At 53.6% G+C, this 20,482-nt stretch overlaps 1 protein-coding gene across 1 annotated transcript; it reads left to right on the plus strand.

The window, feature by feature from the left end:
* The first annotated feature begins 18,131 nt into the window (after window positions 1-18,131).
* On the plus strand, window positions 18,132-20,105 carry IGDCC3 (immunoglobulin superfamily DCC subclass member 3). Its single transcript, XM_032593507.1, has 6 exons — window positions 18,132-18,135; window positions 18,186-18,377; window positions 18,531-18,635; window positions 19,129-19,267; window positions 19,416-19,728; window positions 19,884-20,105. Exons 1-6 carry the CDS (start codon window positions 18,132-18,134, stop codon window positions 20,103-20,105), a joined length of 975 nt encoding a protein of 324 aa, XP_032449398.1.
* Window positions 20,106-20,482: the final 377 nt, after the last annotated feature.

The raw sequence follows: 20,482 nt of genomic DNA on the forward strand, positions 1-20,482 counted from the left end.
GATTCTCTCATTCACCCGCGGCGGTGCGAGCGAGGTAATTAGCCAGCGCCATTCAGCGCGGACACTACCGCTATGCGGGGGGGCGAGGGCGCCCGCCCCGCGGGGATTAGCGGCGGGTCGGGGTGTGCAGCTGCGGCCACTTCAAAGGGGCCCGGCGGCCCGGCCGGCTGTGGGAACCGGCGCTGCCTCCCGCGGGAGCCGCCCGCCCGCTCGGCCCCGCGGCCGCTGCGCGGGACCCCGCGCTCCTCCCGACCCGGCCCTCGCCCGCCGGCCGGGGGCCTGCCCGCGCCCCGAGCTCGGCGGCCGCTGTCGCTCCCCATCACACTGCCACTTTCATCAGGACCTCGAGGGCTTCTTTCTTTCCAGTCCTGGGAGTCAGAGGGCACGGGGCGGGGAGGAGGGGGGAGGAGCGAGGGGGATGGGAGCTTGACACAAAGCTCTGACCTCCGAGGAGAGGAGCAGATGGTCCCACTTACTCCTGCCGCCGGGAGAGAGCTGCTCTCAGGGCCTCAGGCTCGGGGCGCTGACCCCGCCCGCCATCCCGGGGACTGAGCTGGGGGCCCCCGCGGGGGCCGGGCTCTCGCACGTTCGTCCATCCGCCCGCTGCCCACTCTGCGCCTCTCCTCGTGGCATCGGAGTCACACGTCCTGGACCAGCCGGCCTCGAACAAGGCTTGAGGGGGGTGGGGTGGGGACTTGGGGGCCAGGCTGGGCTGAGAATCTGCCCCTGTGGGATGCTGGAGCCTTAGGAAAGATCAGATTCTCAAGAACCTGCCAGACCAGGGGTTCCCAATCCTGACTGTGCATTTGAGACACCCTGGTGAGCGTTAATGCAGATACAGATTCCTGAGCATCACGCCAGACCAAAGGATCTGAATCTCTCTGGCGGTGGTGTACAGAAATCTGCATTGTTACCCAGCCTTCTAAGTTATTCTGATACACGGCCCAGTGCCAGAACGGTGGCCAGTCTAACTGACTCGTTTTCATCGGAGAAATTGAGACTCAGGTAGAGGAGTAACTTGCCCAAGAACAGACACTGGATTGTAGTGGGGTAAGGGACTTGGGTGGAAGAGAAGATGATGGGGAAGGACCCCCCCCCCAAACCATATGCCCCTTAAAGTCAACATTCAGGAAATAGTTTATGAGGAATTATTATTTACCTAGTATTTGTTCTAGGTGCTCGAGGTAGAAAGGTACAGCAGGCCATTCTTAGTAAGGGACTCCTAGGCTAGTAAGTAGATTGATGTGTGAACAATGGATTCTAATACAGTCCAATAAGGACAAGGAGAGAGGCACAATTAATTCTGCCTCCTTTGGGGGATGTGGAGAATGGGGGTGCTGGTAAGAGAGAGGATCAAAAAGTTCCAGGCAGAGGGGACAGCAGAATGCAAAGAAATAGTAGTGTGAGCATCTATCATATATCCAGGGAAGGCAACCTTGTCTGACATGGTCAGAGTACAAACCACATGAAGGCAGAATGAGCTGCCATTTGAGGCTAGAAAGAGCAAACAGGACCTAATAGTGAAGACCTTGAATGCCATCTCAAGGAGAGTGCTTTGATTCAAGGCAATGGAGAACCACCAAAGGTGTTTGATGATCATATTGGATGTTTAGGAAGACAATTATGGCTTCAGTATGAGGGAAGAAGAGGAGGGAGCAGGGAGGCTATCACAGAAACAACGGAGAGTGCTCAGAGCCTAAGCCAAGTGGTATGCAAAAGAGATCATACACCTGGGTTTGGTGACCAGTTTGTTGTGGGAGAGAGGGAGAAGGATGGGTCAGTAACCCCTGGGTTTGCTTGTAGCTTGGGCAGCTGGTGCATGTTGCGCCATTAGTAAGAGAGGGAGAGGAAGAGGTTAGGGGTGGGTGTGGTGAGGCCTTTGAATGTATGGGAAAGCTTTGGAAACCCTCTCTGGAAGATGGTTCCCAGGGCTTTGGAAAACCTCTGACAACTGGAGGGCGGTAGTGGGGTTCCCCACATAAGTCTATTTCCAAGAATTGGGAGCCCCATAGCAACCAAGAAACTCTATGATCCTCCTAGGGAGTGTAGGCCTCCCTCTTCCCCAAACAGATGAGCCTTATTCTGGAGTATTGTTGGTGTGGAGGGCTTACAGGCCTTAATCTCCTGTGGTTTGGTTTTGAGCCACCAGGGATTCTGCAGAGTCATGAAACATAAAAGCAGCATCAGATCAAGGTTTGAGAATAGGAGAAGGGCCTTCCATGGATGCAGAGGAGACCACTTTACCCAGTGTTATCCTAGAATGTTAATGTTGGTGTGGACCTTAGAGATTATCTTGTCTATCCTGCGCCACTCACATTTCACAGATGAGAAAACCAAGGTTGGAATCGAAAGGTCACATAGGGAGTCTGTGACAGAGCCAAGCATGATCCCAGGTCACCTGTCCACTACCTGACCCCTGCAGTATTAGTCCCTACAAAACCTAATATATGGCTCTGGAAATTTAGGGGAAGTATCTGTTTTTGTTGAGTTGTCCTCATGGTCATGTGAAAGCAATTTACTTAATAGCTCCAGCCTGGGCCGCCTAACCAGACGCCCTTCCGGGAGGTGAGAGAGATCCGGTGTCTTGACCAGAACGACGGGAAGTTAAGGATGTTGTGGGCCTGGGCAGGTTTACATAAGGAAGATTGGTGACCCTGACACGAGCAGAGACGTGCAGTCTGTGGAGAGGGGCTCTGCTGGGCCTGGATATTCTCAAATGTAAGGCAGAGAGCGATTCCCCAGTTGGCTCCTAGCCCTTGACTCTGTACCGTGGCTAGCGCTTGGAAGCAAATGTGCCTCAAAGGCTGAAGCTGGATAAGCCTTTATAACTTGTCCAACTTAACTTCCTAATTTTACAGAAGAGGAAACAGAGGTCCAGAGAGGGGCTTTGGTTTTATCAAGATCATACATCCAGTTATGACAGGTCTGAGTCTGTCTCACAACTTCCCCTCCCTTTAGCACTTCCTCCCCCCGCCCCTCACCCCACGAAAGCCACTAGTATTTCACAGTGCCTTGCCCTCCTGCCCCAAATCAGGAAAATAAATTAGTCCTCTATCTTCTAAGGCCCAACCCTCTCAAGGCCCTACAGTTCCATGTCCTAGATTGCTGATTTGGAAATGCTCAGGGAAGAGCTACCCTGGGACAAGCACCTGTGTTCACAGAACTTAGGAAGCATGTGTGGGCTCCATGACCATTAGTGGGGTGATAACCCCACCTTATCAAGGTGCTTATCTGCATTAGTTATATTCTGTGAAACCTGCCCCCAAGCCCTGGGGGAGTACCATTAGCATGGAGCCTGCTGGACCCTGGTGTCTCTGAATGCGTGTAGGCATGGTGCTCATAAGGGTCTAGGATGCTGTGTGTCTCTGTGTTTTTCTGTAAGTGTGTCTGCAGGGATCATCAGTCCTGTTTGAGCAGCATTTGAATACGTGTGCCCATCCCACCCCAGTTCTGATGCAGAGAAAGAGCACTGGGTGTGGAGTTAGGCCGCTCTGAGTTCAAATGTCTGCTTTAACATCACTAACTGGCTGTGTTAATTAACCTCTCTGAGCCCCAGAACGGGTAGCAATCCCCACTTCTCGGGGTTATGCTAGCAAGTATAACATGTAACCTCTGACCATCAGAAGCTTCTGTAGGTCTGTTTTTCAGAGTGGTGCTGTGATAGTACCTGAGATCCTGGCTCTGTGCTCTCACCCTTTTGATATTTCTTAGGAGCTTGGGTGGGGATATCTAAGGACAGGGCCTGTGGGATGGAAGGCATTTGCTCATAGGGTGCCAGAACATCCTGACACATTAGAAGTCAATAAGGAAGGATCTGTCGAATGCATGCTTAGAGTCCACTCAGTGGGTCTGCTGTGTAAACATGACAAATGACTATTTCCCAAACCAAAAACCAGGACACATCCTCTGATGTGATATTGCCTGATACATGGGATGAAAACAGGGCAAAATATTTGAATATGGGCTGCTTCTGAAAACCTAGCAGTGGGGTAGGGTAGGGTGGTCACATGGGGTAAGTGATACTTCCCTCTCCTTCCCCTTCCCTGAATGTGTCCGGGGCCACCAATGAAAGCAGTGGGCACACCCACCCAGTGGCATGTCCACCAAGCTGCATAAGGCAGACACTACCTGCCCCGCAGCACATACCCCCCCCAGGCACACATCATACCCTCCACTGAAGGCTGGAGGATGCAGAGAGGAGGAGCCTATGGCTTGATCTGGAGGAAGAACTGGAGCCCCCGAATTATGGGCAGAATAATTAGAAGTAGGGCTTTGAGAGGTTTTATTCTTCTTGGGTCATAAAAGCCCAGCCCAGAGGTGCAGAGAGCCCCAGATTGCCTCCCCTGCAGCTGTGCCTCGGGCCTTACAGTCCATTGGAATCAAAGATCAGGCCGTAAAGGTTCGATACTCTCCAGCCCTACAGCGGGCCAACAGCTGGATGCAGGGACTTTCCCAAGCTGAGCCTGGCCTCCCACTGCTCCCTACCTCTCCCCATCCAGGCCCCCCCATTTGTCAGAGGTGGCTGCCAGGGGGGAGGGGAGAAATGTGGATTTACGGCTACTGACTTGAAAGACAAAGTTGCCTTTTGTGTTAGAATTGGGGCTGGGGGGAGTGGTGCGCTGGTGTTGGGGTGGGAGGGGCTGGGGTTCAGAGCTGAGGCAGGGGGTAAGGGGCTTGAGGAGGCAGACAAAAGGATCCAGAGGCTTCTCAGAGCAGGGTCACCAGGCAAAGGCCCAGAGGAATCAATCACCCCCAGTGAAGCTTGAGCAGGGCCTCTGAGACCTCCTCGGGGGCTGTTTGTAAGCAGACACCATCCACCCACACCCATCCAACACCCAACCCCACAAACCTCCCCCAAAACGTACTCTTTGGATTCACAATCTTAATTCGACTCTCAGACTCCCCTTTGGAGGCCCAGGGAAGTAAATACAGGTCTCCTAAGTTCATACTTTCTCCTACCCCAAGTGACAATGGCCAATCCATGTGGGGCTTCTTCCCTAACAGAGCAAAAGTCGGGGGCAACATGGGGACTGAGATAGTGAGGAGACAGGGACAGAGTGCTGAGGAAGGTGAGCCTGGGCCAGATAACCCTGAGGACAAGTCAAAGACCCCACTGGGGATTATGGCAAATCCCCAGCACTTGGGGATTCCTCTTTCCTTCCCATACACATTTAGAGATAGGACATTTATAAGCTTTGAGAAGTTTAAAGAGTGTTTGAGGTGGGTCTTGGCTGGTCTCCCTGCCCTCCAGGGGTCACTCTGCCTGGTGGGTCTGGGTGGAGGCCAGAGTAGCCCTCGGGTGCCTGAGTTCAGCAGGTGCTTTAACTACACCTCAGAGAGCCACATCCATCCCCTGGAATGAGCCTGGCCAATAAAGGCATGAGTTTATGGGCTTCATAAACATTTTACTAGAGAAATCAAGGCCTCAATTACCCGATGGCTTCTTCCAGCTGACAGCTCACTATTGGGGCCTCTGTGGAGCCCCCAGGCAGAAGTGAGAAGAATTTGGGCTTGGTTTGTATCTGGCTGCCCCCCTCCCCTGGCACTGATGCCCCCTCACCACACAGACCTTACAAATTCTGTCTTTATTCACTTCTCTGGAGGCTTTGAGGTCCTACCACTAATCCTCTGAGGGAAGATGGCTACCTTCTTGGGGAAGACTGCTTCTACCTCTCCCCCCCATTCCCACTACACTCTTGCCTCTCAGTTCCCTTTAACTCAAGATTCTACTAATTTCCCTTAGCAATAGCTAGCAAGGATTTAACTATGTGTTAAGCACTTTACAAATATTTCACGTTGAATCCCCTAGTGCAGCAGCACTAGCAACATGAGCTATTCGTCCCTATTTTATAAGTGACAACATAGAGGTTCAGAGAGATTAAGTAACTTGCCCAAGGTCACACAGCTAAGAGTGGTGGTGTTGAGTTTTGAACCTGGTACTGTATGACTCCAGAGCCCATACCATTAACTGTCCCACTACCTCAAAAAGCTCTTAGCAACTATTTCCTCACTGGGAGCTAAAATCTTGCTGTGTGAGGCTTTCTCTGCCATGCAGTGTGATAGACCAAGGTATGATCAAATATGGCCCTTGTGGTGAGGAAGCCAGCAGGGTCAATGCTAGGCTAGTGAGGTATGAGGAAGGGGGCCTCTCAGCTGGGGCGGCAAGAGAGAAGGCAGCTGGGTATCTGAGGCCTTCTCTTGGACTTAGACCAGCAGTGTCCAATAGAATTTTCTGTGATGATGGAAATGGTCTATTGGTGCTGACCCATAATGTAGCCAGTAGCCTACTCTTGGGCACTTGAGAGGTAGTGAGTGAATCAGAGGAACTGAATTTTTGAATTTTGTTTAAATTTAATTTAAATGTGGTTAGTGGCTACCATACTGGACAGCACAGGGGTACTCACTACAGCTGATGGCTGAAATCTGCTCTAAGTCCTCAGACCATCCCCAGGGGGCTCTGGCCATTTCTAGACACCCCACTGTAAGGGGGACTTGCCTACCTAGAGCTTGGCTAAAGGAGGGTCTCCAGGCTCAAGGCATCCGAACATCATTCCACATCACAAATAACTGAAAGAGTTGACGGTGTTTTACCTCAGATGTTTCTGTCGGAACAACTCAGACCTCAAGTATTTGAAGGGCTGTTGTGTAAAGAACAAAATTTTTTATCTTCTAGAGCAGCTCTTTCCAGTGGAAATATAATGTGAGCCACATAGGTAATTTTAAATTTTCTAGGGGTCAGTCACATTTACCAAAAACAAACAAAAACCAGGTGACAGGGCCCTCTGGGTGGCTCAGTCAGTTGAGTGTCCGACTTCAACTTGGGTCATGATCTGGTGGTTCATGAGTTCGAGCCCTGCGCCGAGCTCTGTGCTAACACCTCAGACCCTGAAGCTTGCTTCGGATCTGTGTCTCCCTCTCTCTGCCCCTCCCCCACTCACACTCTGTCTCTCTCTCAAATCTAAATAAACATTAAAAAAAAATTTTTTTTAAACCAGGTGAAGTTAATTTTAATAATAAATTTTATTTTACTTAGTATACCTAAAATATTCCAACATACAATCATTATTTTTATTTTTAAATATTTATTTACTTTAAGCAATCTCTATGCTCAATGTGAGGCTTGAACTCATGACCTTGACTGCATGCTCCACTGACTGAGCCAGCCAGGTGCCCTAATGTAATCATGATTTTTTAATTATTAGTAAGGCTTTTGCATTTTTTTGAGCCAAGTCTTTAAAATGCAAAATATTATTTGCACTTGTAATAAATATTTTAAATTATTTATTCTTATCGATTACAATTATTTGTCCGAGTTTTTTTGTTTGTTTTTAATATTTTACTTTTGAGAGAGCACAAGTGGGGGAGGGGAAGCAAGGGGGGACAGAGGATTTGAAGCGGGCGCTGTGCGGACAGTAGCGAACCTGATGCGGGGCTTAAACTCAAAAACTGCGGAATCATGATCTGAGCTAAAGTCGGATGCTCAACTGACTGAGCCACCCAGGGGCCCCTGTAAGTTTTAAATTGTGGTAAAATACACATAAAATTTATTGTCTTAACCATGTTTCTAAGCGTACAGTTCAGCGGCATGAAGTTCCTTCATATTATCGTACAAACCATCCCTACCATCCACCTCCAGAATTCACCTTCCAAAAGTGAAACTCTATTTCCATTATATAACTGCCCATGTCCCTCTTACCCCAGCCCTGTGCAACCACCGCTCGACTTTCTGTCTGAGTTTGACCACTCCAAGTACCTCATGTAAGTGGAATCATACGGTGCTTGTCTTTTTGTGTCGGGCTTATTTCACTTAGCATAATGTTCTCAAAGTTTATCCGTGTAGTAGCCTGTGTCAGAATGTCCTTCCTTTTTAAGGCTGAGTGATGTTCCCTTGTGTGTATGTGTTTATCCACTCTCCACTGATGCACACTTGGCTGCTTCCACCTTTTACCCATTCTGAATAATGCTGTGGCACATGCAGGTATACAAATATCTCTTTAAGACCCTGCTTTTCATTCTTTTGGGTATATACCCAGAAGTAGAATTGCTGAGTTATATGATCATCCTATTTCTTTTTTGAAGAACCGCCATACCGTTTTCCGTAACGGCTATGCCAGTTTACCTTCCCACCAACAGTACACAAGGGTTCCGATTTCTCCACACGCTTGCCAACACTTGTTATCTTCTGTGGTTTGTTTTTGGTTTTGTTTCTGTTTTTGCTTTGACAGTAGCCATCCTAATGGGTGTGAGGTAGTATCTCATTAGGGTTTTGATTTGCATTTGTCTAATGCTTAGTGTCTTTTTATTTTATACTAAATCTTTGAAAACCAATGTGTATTTTTTACACTTCCATCCCATCTCAGTTTGGACTGGCCACATTTCCAGTGCTTAAAACCTGGCTCCTATATTGGAAAATGTGAGTCTGGAGGGGACAGTTGGAGGCAGTGGGTAGAAGCAGAGGGGATTCAGGCAGGTCTGGAGTGTAAGGAAAAACATGACAATCACCTGAGCTGCCTGAGGAAGGGCTAGGCATCTGGGGCATTCCTGATCCTAGCAGGAATGGATACAAGGAGGGGATTGCTGTGGTGGCCTTTGGAGGAATCTGTGGTTCGTGGTTGTTGCTCTTGAATGGCTGTGTGAGTGGTGGCAGTTGGTGCCTTTAGACTTCCTGTGCCACCGACTTCTGCAAACACTGTGTTTTGAACTCTCCATCCTAAAGTGCCACTGATCTGTTTGTCATCACACATGGGATAGGAGTGTGGCTATAGTCAAAGAGTGGGAGGCTGGGCTCTGGGGTTGCTACCAGCTTCCTTCCCAGCACTTTGCCTCGACCCTTCCCTGCCCTGCAGCATCCCCCTGGAGCCTGTCTAATCAGATCCAGGCCTGACCTTGCCAGAGGTCCTGGACCAGGAGGAAAGTCCTCCCTCCCCTCCCTGAGCTGCTCTAGATCTGGCTCTCAGGAGACCCACCCCCCCTTGGGTAATTTATAGGGGGTGTCCAGGAGCCATTTCCTGCCTGTTCCTGCTCCCTTTCAGCCCGGGTGGATTGCTGGGCTCTCTCTGCCCATCTTTCCCCATTGTCTGGCTGTACCCATGATGGGGGCAGGGAGGAACTGGGAGAGTCCCTCCCAGACTGCTTGGGGACAAAGGTGCTTTTTCCACAAAGTCCCCCAAACAGGCCTTTATCTTCCCTGTCACTGTCTCCGGCCCTTACACTGAAAGGGCCCTCCAACCACTGCCCTGTACTCCCTCCCATTACCAGCTGGCAGTGAGGGACCCAAAACTATCCCTCCGTAACCAAAAGCATCAACAGCCACAAGTTACAGCACCACTTTCACGTACACCAGCCACAGGCACAATACTGCCGACACCAGCCACACACAGTGTCTCCAGCTACAACAGTAGCCTGTGTATTCCATTACTAATCACCCAGTGGCCCCAGGAGGACTTGTTCAGGGCTCAGTATGCTCCGAGGTCCAGTCCTCAAGCCCATATGCCTATGGTTGCCCAGAGAGACATGATGAAGGACATCTTCCCTCTGGCTCCGTGGCCTGCTAGCATAAACCAGGACAAAAACAAACTTGTGAGCCAAACCTGTCCCACCCTGAGAGACTAGAGGAGGCCTAAGTAGCCCCTAGAAACTTTCTCTCACTTCTTAAAGAAAAAACATGTTGCCTGTGAACTAGGAGTGAATGGAAGATTGTGCATTTGAACAAGGGCCTATTTATGAAGGCAGCGGGAGTCAGAGCTGGAAGGGCCCTGAGAAGTACCTGTTCCCCTTGACGGATGAGCAGACTGGTGCTCGGACACTGTCTACCCAGGGTCTCAAGGCAACCTCCTTGGACGTCTAAGGAATCCATAGGGCTGACCAGACCAAAGGGCTGGGTAGGAGTGAGGAAGGGGAGGCAAGATAGAACCTCAGGAAGGGGTGCCTAGGTGTTTCCGTTGGTTAAGTGGTTGACTCTGGCTTTTAGCTCAGGTCATGATCTCATGGTTTGTGAGTTCGAGCCTCTGGTCAGGCTCTGAGTCTGCTTGGGATTTTTCTCTTCTCTCTCTGCCCCTTCCCCCCCCCCCCCCAATAAATAAATGTAAAAAAAAAAAAAAAAAAGGAGCCTCAGGTAAAAAGGACCACCCCCTTCTATCACACCCTACTCCCCCAGACCACACCTGTGCAGCCAGCTGGGCTCCAAGGGATGGGACTGAGGAACCATCTCTGAAGCTCCCTACCCACCCACCCCCCCAACTTGGAATACGGTACCATTTCCCAACCAGTGAGAAGAGGCTGGTCTGTCCTGCAGTCCATTCTGGGCTTACGTGCCCTTGGAGAGTGAAAAAGTTGCTGGAGATCTAAGGGACCCTGGCAGAGGGCCTAGGCCTCAGTGCCCCCTTCATAAAATGAAGGGGTTAGCTTCTAGATGAGTGTTTTTCAAGCACTTTTAAAGGCAAAGCTACCCTTCAAATGAAATGTTTGGCAGAATTGCAATGAAGCAAAGCTGACAGGTACAGCAAGGTGCTGCTCTGGTGGAAGGGAAACGTGGAGCCCTGGGCAGAGGGGGTGCAGCTGTATCCAAGGGGCCCCGGGGGACCCTTAGGAGTCCTGTTGGCCACCGTGTGAAGAAGAGTATTGGGCTGGCTTCTTACCTCTGACTGCTTCCTACTTGAGCATTCCTCTCTAGTACACATTCAACCCATGCTGTTGTCCTTGTATAGTTTTGAGGGGAGGAGGAGGGGGCAAGATGGTAGAGGCCAGACTTGCTCCATGTCTAGCGCCCCGAGAAGCAGCAGTCCTTCCCCTTGTACTCTCAGGCCAGCCCCTCAGTCGAGGCTCCCCCGGGGAGCCCAGGCTGGGGGCTAGAAAGACAAAAGGATTGGACTCCTTAATGAGGAGGCATCTGTAGTCAGCAGAGCCATTAGTCCCCGCCCCAGGTCCCTGGGGGGCTGCAAGCTCTTCTCCAGCTGGAGTGAGGAGGGGGAAGGTAGCGCCCCAGCTCCTGAATGGGCAGAGCCCAGGGCGCACAGACAGCAAATCCAGGAGCATAGGTGCCCCCTCCACTCCCTAGGCCTGCATCCAGCCCTGCCCTCCTGGAGGTTGAGGTCTGCAGGCAGCAGAGGGGATCCAGCAGTGGCTTGGCCCCCTCCTTCACGCTCCTGGGCTGACCTGCAGGTCCTTGGCCAAACATAGCCTTTGGCCTGAGAGAGGGCAGGCTGACCCTCTGGGGATCCTCTCACCAAGCCTGATGGGGACACCAGCTGGGATACTTGCCCCCACCTCCTGCTCTGAGGGCCTCCTTTATAAGACTTCTACCTTCGTGGGAATACATGAGATTATCTGCACAGTACCAGAATCACACACTAGCCACAGGAGCTGAGAGATACAAATTCCCATTCAAATCCAGCCATAGACACTCAGCCCACATCCATGGACACAGCCACATCCTCCCAGAGAAGACAGCTCTGCACACATGTGCAAGGAGCTGCTCACACCCATCAGCTGCACTCCCAGGAGGCCCTGAAAGAGGAGGAGGCAGGGCGGGGGATTTTTATGCATGTTTATATTTAATGAACCACATGCAAATGAGATGGAGACCGTGCCACAAAAGAGTCAGCCCCCAGAGACTCTGGGAAGAAGGGTACAAAGGCTCAGCCTTCTGGGGCTGCCCTGGAGTCCTGAACAAGCCGGTGGATTGAGGGGGCCCGAGATGGGGTGTGCCCACGCACACCAGGGAACCAGGGGCAGGAGCCAGGACAAGCTCCAGCGCCCAACCTGCTGTGGGGGGAGGGATCCTTCTGGGAGGGGATGACTGTCCCAGTTGATGGAGTGCCGGAGGGGAGGGGCTGCCTGCCTGGACAGATGGTGAGCCGCCTTCCCGCACTTGAAGCAAAGTGGATTTTAATGAAATCGCAGCCCTGGTGCTGAAGCTGGGAACCCACGTGGGAGGGGTGCCTTCCCTGGATTTACAGCGTGGGGTTGGGGCTGGGTGGGAGTGAGGGTGGGTAGACACACTTAACTAGCCTGAAATGGGGTGTGGCGTGCACCACAGCCCCTCTGCCCTGGGCTCTGCAGACCAGAGTTCAAGCAGTTCAGATCCCCAAAAGGTGGGGAGGGGGTGTCCCTGAATATTTATGACACATTGAAATGTAGATTGTAGGTCTGACAGTCTTCTGTGAAGCTTGTCACCTTGGATGGATATACCACTCTCTCGGGGTGCATGGAGAGACTGCAGAAGAACTGGAGACGGGGATGATGAGGAAAGGCAAAAGAGGCTGCTGGGCGTGGTCATAAAACCAGGGTTTAATGACTGGTGTCTCTGCTGGGTGACACTGGACTGTTTCCCCTCTCTAGCCTCAGGTTCCTGGTCCGTAAACCATGCAGCATAATCCTCCAGCGTTGGATACCTTAGAGGGGGTTTATAAAAATAAATCTGGAAGCAGCTGAAAAAGTGGGGAGTGGGACTTGGGAACAGGGCTTTCTCTGGCCTTTGTGGATCGTCAGCCCGAGATCGCCTTGTTTGAGGTCTGGCATCCAAGAATTTGTCCAGACCTTTCTCAGAGTGTTGCAGCCCTATGCCGCCCTGTACAGGGAGATGCTTCCCAGGGTAGGAGGCAGGGTAAGTGACGAGGTGTCCCCCACGCTGTTGCCCTGCGTCTACCAGCTCCAGGAAAACTCCGTGACCCTCGGCAGTGAGTTCCAGGGCTCCAGGAAATAGGACTATGACCCACACACCAACACTCTTTCCCCTCGCACCTTGGCCATATGCCTCTTCCATACACACATCCCTGTGTTTCCCCAGCCATGTCCGACTTCCACGTGCATCCTCAGGCCACCGTGGGAGAGGAGGGCGGTGTGGCCCGCTTCCAGTGCCAAATCCACGGGCTGCCCAAACCGCTAATCACGTGGGAGAAGAACAGAGTCCCCATTGACACGGACAATGAGAGGTGAGCCACACGAGGGAAAGCTGGAGGGAAGACGGGGAGGCAGGCCCAGTGTCTGGGCTCTGAGGGACCTCATGCAGCCTCTGGGCTGGTGCTGTGTGGAGATTAAGTATCCACGTGGCTGGCAGGGCCCAGATTTGATGCTCGGTGGATTTATTTTTAAAGACTGCGTGTGACTGTCGTCAGGGCTAGAATTGTGGTGCATCCACCTGCCAGAGTCCCAGCTTGTGTGTGTGATGATGATGGTGATGACAGTGTTGATCTCGGGACAGCACCTGCAGACTGGGCCCTGATGTCAGTGTCCATGTGGCCGACGATGGTGACGGTGGTTGTGCTGGTGGTTGACTGTGCCCTTTGCTCCAACAGGTACACATTGCTGCCCAAGGGGGTCCTGCAAATCACAGGACTTCGGGCTGAGGACAGTGGTGTCTTCCACTGCGTAGCCTCGAACATTGCCAGTGTCCGGGTCAGCCACGGGGCCAGGCTCACCGTGTCAGGTGAGGCTCTTTTGCTCTGCCTAGTTCTGCCCCTAACTGCCTCCTGACTTCTCCTCACTCTCCAGTCAGTCCCGCTTCAACTGACCCCTGGAGACTTACCAGCCAGGTGTATGTAGAGCACCTGCTAAGCACAAAGCTCTGTGTTCCTTGTGGTGAAGGTTCAGAAGGAATGAGGCCTGCTCTCTGGCTCAGCTCTACCAGGGGAAGCCCATCCTCTGCTTAACCCGGGGGCTCTCCCATTGCCAGAGGCCCTGGCAAGGCTGGGTGAGGAGGGGTGGATGTGTGCCATGCCCTGGGGCCCCTGGCATCTTCTCTCTGCCCACAGGACCTGGTTTCTGGGCTGGATCTTGTGGCCCATTCCCCATGTCCTGGGTTGTGGGTGGGATGAGGTGGGAAGGGTCACAGCTGAAGTGAAGAAACATGGCATCTTCCTCCCAGGCTCAGGCTCCGGGGCCTACAAGGAGCCAATGATACTCGTGGGGCCTGAGAACCTCACCCTGACAGTGCACCAGACTGCGGTGCTTGAGTGTGTCGCCACGGGCAACCCGCGCCCCATTGTGTCCTGGAGCCGCCTGGGTGAGCCTCATCCTATAGCCCCAGCCTCTCCCACCCTATCCCACCCTCTGGGAGGGCGGTCTCATCACCCAGCTGTGGGGGGGGACTTTGAATCCTGTTTGTTCTCCATGGGGGTCTGTGCTCTCTGGGGCCTTACGGAGGGGCTAAGTTTCCCTCTCCTTGGCAGGACTGGGGAGGGTGGCCTGCCCACCACATTCTCCCTCCCCCTGCGAGGATGGCTTAGCTCCCTGGGTTACCTCATCCAGTCCCCAGCAGTCCTGCGCTGTTCCCGCCTCCAGGCTCCTCTCTCAGTGGCATCAGGCTCTCCAGAACCCCTCAGCAGCGTTCTTTCCCCAGGTTCTTTTCCCTCCTGTGTGTCCCTACCTTCTATATCCCGGCTCTATTCGCCAGTGGTGCAATTCCAAACCCCTCCAAGTCTCAGCCAGTTGTCACACCCTGTCTCTGGGCCCCCCAGTCTCTAGCCTGGCCCCCTAAATCCCCAGCCTAAATCCCTAGGCAGCTGAAGGAGAGAAATGAAAGGGTGCAGATGGGCCCACATTGTCTGAGTGGAAAGGTCACTAGGGGAAGGAGAGTCTGGAGGGGATGGGGTGGGGTCGCATTCACAAGGAGACTGTGCCACATTGTAGCAGCTGAGTGATTGGGGAAGGAGGGGGCAGCAGGCAGGATAATGGAGTAGATTTCACCACTTCAGGGACTGAATGGGGAGCTGTCTCCTTGCATTCTGACTGTGCTAATCTGATCCTGGGGTGAGGGCGAGGGGGGGGGGAGGGCCCAGTCCCTGGGAGAGGCTGGAAAGAGTGGCCTCACCATTAGGAGGAGCCCATAGGCACTGCAAGGACCATCTGGCCCAACATTTCCCAAAGCATGATCTGCAGGGAGGAAATAATGGCTTGGTGGTCTAACATCTCACAAGTTCGGGAAACAGGTTTAACCAGGTCTCTTTGCTGTGGGACTTCTCAGAGGCTTTATATTAAAGGGCAATGTGACAGTCCATGAGTAGAATGAAAATTTGAGCATGGAATTTTTTTCAGGAGAGACAAACCAGGCTGGGAAACCACCCACCTAATCCAAACCCCCTACTTTCCTGAGAAGGGACTTAAGGGTCACCAGTGAATCAGTAAAAATGCTAGAATTAGGGCCCAGGTCTCTGCTGCTAGGCAAGAGTTTTCAGGGCTGCTCCTGCTTTTTCCACAATACTGTGATGCTTGGGAGAGAAGGTGCAGAGGTCAAAGATTGAGGTTCCTTGGGGGCACCTTGCTGGCTCATTTGGTTAAGCATCTGACTTAGGCTCTGGCTCATGAGTTCGAGCCCCACATTCGGACTCTGCTGTCAGCACAGAACCCACTTCGGATCCTCTCTCTGCCCCTCCCCTGCTCTCTCTCTCCTCCTCCTCCCAAATAAAAAACATTAAAAGGTGTTTTTAATGTAGTAAAAAGTAAAAAAAGTAAAAAGTAAAAGTAAAAAGATGGAGGTTCCCCGGAAGACTGGTGGAATGTCCAACGATCTGTACCATTCCTCACTTCCCCCTCTTCCACACTTACCACCCTGACCCTTCCTCACTCCTGCTTCCCCTTCTCAGATGGCCGCCCCATTGGGGTGGAGGGCATCCAGGTGCTGGGCACTGGCAATCTTATCATCTCAGATGTGACCGTCCAGCACTCCGGCGTCTATGTCTGTGCAGCCAACAGGCCAGGCACCCGGGTGAGGAGAACAGCACAAGGCCGGCTGGTGGTGCAAGGTACGGACCTCCCCGGCCCCACAGCACCCTCCCCCTGCCCCATTCCTTCCTCCCTTCATCAACATCCCTGGCACACGCTCGGGCCCTGTACTAACCTTAACCGTGGCCCCTACCCCTCCCCAGGCCTCCAGGCCAGGCCAAAAGGCAGCTCCCACCTTGCATTCACAAGAATGGGGAAGGCATTCTTGGTCATCGACCCCCTGTGGGTCCCACTGGCTGTCCTTGCCATCCTTCCCCCCCCCCCCCACCTCCATTTTATAATCTCCACTGATTCCCCCAACCCCATGTTCTTCACACGTGTCCCCCCTCCCACGTGCTGTTTTCATTCACACACATGTGGCACCTGCAAGCTCACACCTGCTTGCACACTCTCAGGTGTTTGTCATTCTCACACTCACACCCAGCCACATGCACACACACAGCTGGTCTCCATGCGCAGGGTGTGTGGGGAGGGGGCGGGTGTTAGCCTCTGAAGCTGATCAGGTCCTTCTGTCCATTCTCCTGTCCTGGGGCTCAACTGTCCCCATGAACTGGGCTGAGATCCCATTCTCAGGGGTTTTCGGCTGTGGCTCCCTCCCAGAGAGCTGGGGAAGGGGTGGGAGATAGAGGAATTAGGACCTTAAATGCCTGTTTGTTTAGCATTCCATGTGCCGTTAATCTGTCCAAATGAAAGTGATGGAGCATTTCATTTCTCGGGTGTTAATGGAAGCTGGAGAACTGGGATTGGAGGAGGGCGGAATTGAATGTAGGGGTGAGGGGAGCTAGTTCGGAGGGCTCATCCATCTCCCCGTCATTACCGCCTTGGAGGTGCAGCCAAACCTATTAGCACATTTATTTATTTAACAATTTCCTGAACAGGGAGCTCAGCTTGATTGCTTTCGGATACAAATGTCAGTCTTTTAAATAGTCATTAAAATGGAGTCCTCTCCTGGGTCTGCCTCTCTGGGGCTAGTGAGGTGGGGCCTGCCATCATCTCCTGGAGCCTGGGCCAGGGTGAAGGGTGGGCCCCATCTGGAAGATTCTCCCCAAGGAGGTAGACCCGTGTTTCCTGAGGCTACCCTGTCCCCATCGGCACCCCATCCCTTCACTCACAGCTGTCTTGTCTCCCTACACCTACCCCTCACGGCTCCTTGTGCTCCTCTGTGTCCCCAGCTCCAGCTGAGTTTGTCCAGCACCCCCAGTCCATCTCCAGGCCAGCTGGGACCACAGCCATGTTCACCTGCCAAGCCCAGGGTGAGCCGCCCCCTCATGTCACATGGTTGAAGAACGGACAGGTGCTGGGGCCAGGAGGCCACGTCAGGCTCAAGAATAACAACAGGCATGTGTGTGGTGTGTGCCGGGGTGAGAATGGGGGAGGATGTGGGAAAGGGGGCCTGGATGAATGGCCAGAGCAGGCTGTGCCCCTTGTGCCAGGAAAGAGCACTAAATTAAATCTGGAGACTTGGGTTTGAGTCCTGGTCTGCCACTGGCTTGTGGCAAGATCTCAAGACAAGTCATTTGTCTTCTGGAGAGGCTCAGTTCCTCCACCTCTCCAGTGGGGTAATCTGGCCAACTTTTAGGGGTACTCTGCCAGGGAGAGGGGATCTGAGGCTCTCCCTCCCCCTGCAGCACCCTGACAATTTCTGGAATCGGCCCTGAGGATGAGGCCATCTACCAGTGTGTGGCTGAGAACAGCGCTGGCTCCTCACAGGCCAGCGCCAGGCTGACCGTGTTATGGGCTGAGGGGCTGCCTGGCCCCCCCCTCAATGTGCAGGCAGTCTCTCTGTCACCCACTGAGGTCCGTGTGTCCTGGAATGAGCCCCTGGTCAACACCAAGGAGATTATCGGCTATGTCCTGCACATCAGGAAGGCTGCTGGTGGGTGAGGGCTCTGCAGCCCCTTTTTATTCACTGTTTTTCATCCCTTTCAATACTGCATGTCCTGACCAAACACCTTCCCTCCACTGTACCCCCTGCACACTGGATGCCCTCATTTCACCAGTGCTGGTAAGACTGCCTCATGCCCCTTACATTGCCCCTCCCTACCCTTCACCTCCCCAGATCCTCCGGAGCTGGAGTACCAGGAGGCAGTCAGCAAGAACACCTTTCAGCACCTGGTGAGCGACCTTGAACCCTCCACTGCCTACAGCTTCTACATCAAGGCCTATACCCCAAGGGGGGCCAGCTCAGCCTCTGCCCCCGTGCTGGCCAGCACCCTGGGTGAAGGTGAGGTCCAGGTATTAGAGCAAAACACCACACACGCTTGTTCCGGTTGTGTGCCTGGCCCTGAGGCTGAGTGGGGGCCGGGTCTACTTGGAGAAAGGGGTGTCCTTTTCCAACTCATGTAAAGGTATCTTTGAGCAAGTGGAGGCCTGGGGGGCAGAGGCCAGAGAGCTGCCAGGCTCGTGAGGGTATGGGTCACGGTGGAAGGCGGCAACCCCCCTCACATCTTGGTCTCTGCCTGCAGCACCTGCCCCACCCCCGTTGTCCGTGCGGGTCCTGGGCGGCTCCTCCCTGCAGCTGCTGTGGGAGCCCTGGCCCCGGCTGGCCCAGCATGAGGGAGGCTTCAAGCTGTTTTACCGTCCGGCAAGCAGGGCCTCCTTCACCGGCCCCGTCCTGCTGCCTCCAACCGTCTCCTCCTACAACCTCAGCCAACTCGGTGAGGCAGACACAGACCACGCGTGGGAAGCTGGGCAGGGGTGCGGTGCCTGGTGCCAGGAGGTGGGGCGCAGGGGTTCCCTGTGTTTCCCTGCTGCGACAGAGCTGCCTGTGGGGGCTGAGGTCACTCAGCACAGCACTGCCTTTCCCTCAGACCCCACCACGGTGTACGAGGTGAAGCTGCTGGCCTACAACCAGCATGGGGAGGGCAATGCCACAGTCCGCTTCGTATCTTTGAGAGGAGCATCTGAGAGGACAGGTAGGCGTTGGGGAGGGGTTGTGGGGCTAAAGACTGGTGCTCAGGAAGGGAGGCCAGGTGTTGAGTGCGGAGGGGGACAGGGGTACAGGGAAGGTAGGAGAGTGTAACAGTGCATGTGGCCCTTGAGAACATAGGCTTGGATTGGAGTTTGAAGTTCAATGGAGTGATATTCTAACTGTGTGACCTTAGGCCAGTTACTTAACCTCTCTGAGCCCCAGTTTTGTTCTCTATAAAACAGAGATAATAATACCTACTTTATAAAGCTGTGGTGAGGATGAAATGGTCCTTGTAAAGTGTTATTCCCAGTATCTGGCACAAAGTTAGTACTCAGTAACTAGTAAAGAGAACCGAAAAAGTAGGCTGGGGTCCTATAGGCAAAGACTATGTAGACACGGAGGTAGCTATGGCTGAGGGAGGAGGAGCCCCAGAGGCTACGTGTCCCAGGTACTTCAGGCCAAGAGAGCCACAACTCCCAACCATCACCTGCCCCTAGCCCTGAGCCCACCATGTGACTGCCGGAAGGAGGAACCCACCAACCAAACGTCCACTACAGGCATCGTCATTGGCATCCACATCGGGGTCACCTGCATCATCTTCTGTGTCCTCTTCCTCCTGTTCGGTCAAAGGGGCAGGTGGGTCCTGGGCAGGAGGGGCAGGGATGGCCTGGAGAAGGTGCTGCTATACTGGAAAGCAGAGTTGGGGGCTCACTGTGTCCATCCTTCTGTTTTTGCCCCATCCCCCCCCACAGCCCTCCCCCTAACTCTTGGCTCACCCCCTTAGGGTCCTCTTGTGTAAGGATGTAGAAAACCAGCTCTCCCCTCCTCAGGGCCCCCGGAGCCCAAGGGATCCTAGCATCCTGGCACTGAATGGGGCAGGACGGGGAGAGCGGGGCCGAGACAAGAAGCGCGTGGACATGAAAGAACTGGAACAGCTGTTCCCCCCAGCTGGGGCAGCGGGGCAGCCGGACCCCAGACCCGTGGTGAGTGCCTCCACCTCGAGCAAGCCTCTGCTTCAGGCTCTGACAGCTTCCCAATCCTGCCCTCCCTTCACCTCGGTCATCAGCCTTCACCAAGCTCCAGGCACAAAACCCATGGCTGGTGCTTCTGTCTGAGCATCTGAATCAGGCAGAGTGGTCTAGAGACCCTAAGTCCCAAGTGGGATTGGGTCCAGAGCCTGACCCACTGGCTGGGGACTCATGGGCTCTGGCCCTCATGCTGACGCCAGTGTGACTGGCCCTTTCCTCAGCAGGATCCTGGGGACCCTGCCCTGTGTGAGGAGACCCAGTTCTCCATGCTGCCACTTGAGGGATTCAGCCTTCTGGAGGAGATGACATCAGAAGCCAAGGCCCCCTTCGCAGGCCCCGCAGCTGCCCTGCCACCCCAGGACGGAGGCCCCGGGTTCCTCAGTGAAGGACAGGCTACTCGGGCCTCCACAGCACCAGCTGCCCAGCCAGCTCACTCAGGCCAGTAGCCAGTGTCTGGCAGGCTTCGGAGGGGGCAACCCCCCATTCTCAGGTCAAAGGCAAGATTTCTCCTGTCATGTGGGACTTGGATGGGGGCTTCCCAGCATTTCTGTCCTGACTGCCCCTCAGGTTGTCAAGACCTAAAGTAGCCTCAGCAGGGACCTCCCTCCCTAGAACCTGGAGGGGTTCCTTCAGGAGCCCCTCCCTTGGACTAATGTCCCCCCTCACCTCTGCCTGGTACCCACATGACTTGGAACTGAACTAATGTTTTCCTTTAAAAAAAAAAAAAAAAGAGAGAGAAAAGAGAGGGGAAGGTGAATTAGACTCCAAAAATACGCCCCTGCTGTGGCTGGGCCCCTGACACTGTCACCCTCCACTGACCTTG

Source organism: Lynx canadensis, chromosome B3, assembly GCF_007474595.2.
Source record: "Lynx canadensis isolate LIC74 chromosome B3, mLynCan4.pri.v2, whole genome shotgun sequence".
Classification (NCBI taxonomy): Eukaryota; Metazoa; Chordata; class Mammalia; order Carnivora; family Felidae; genus Lynx; species Lynx canadensis.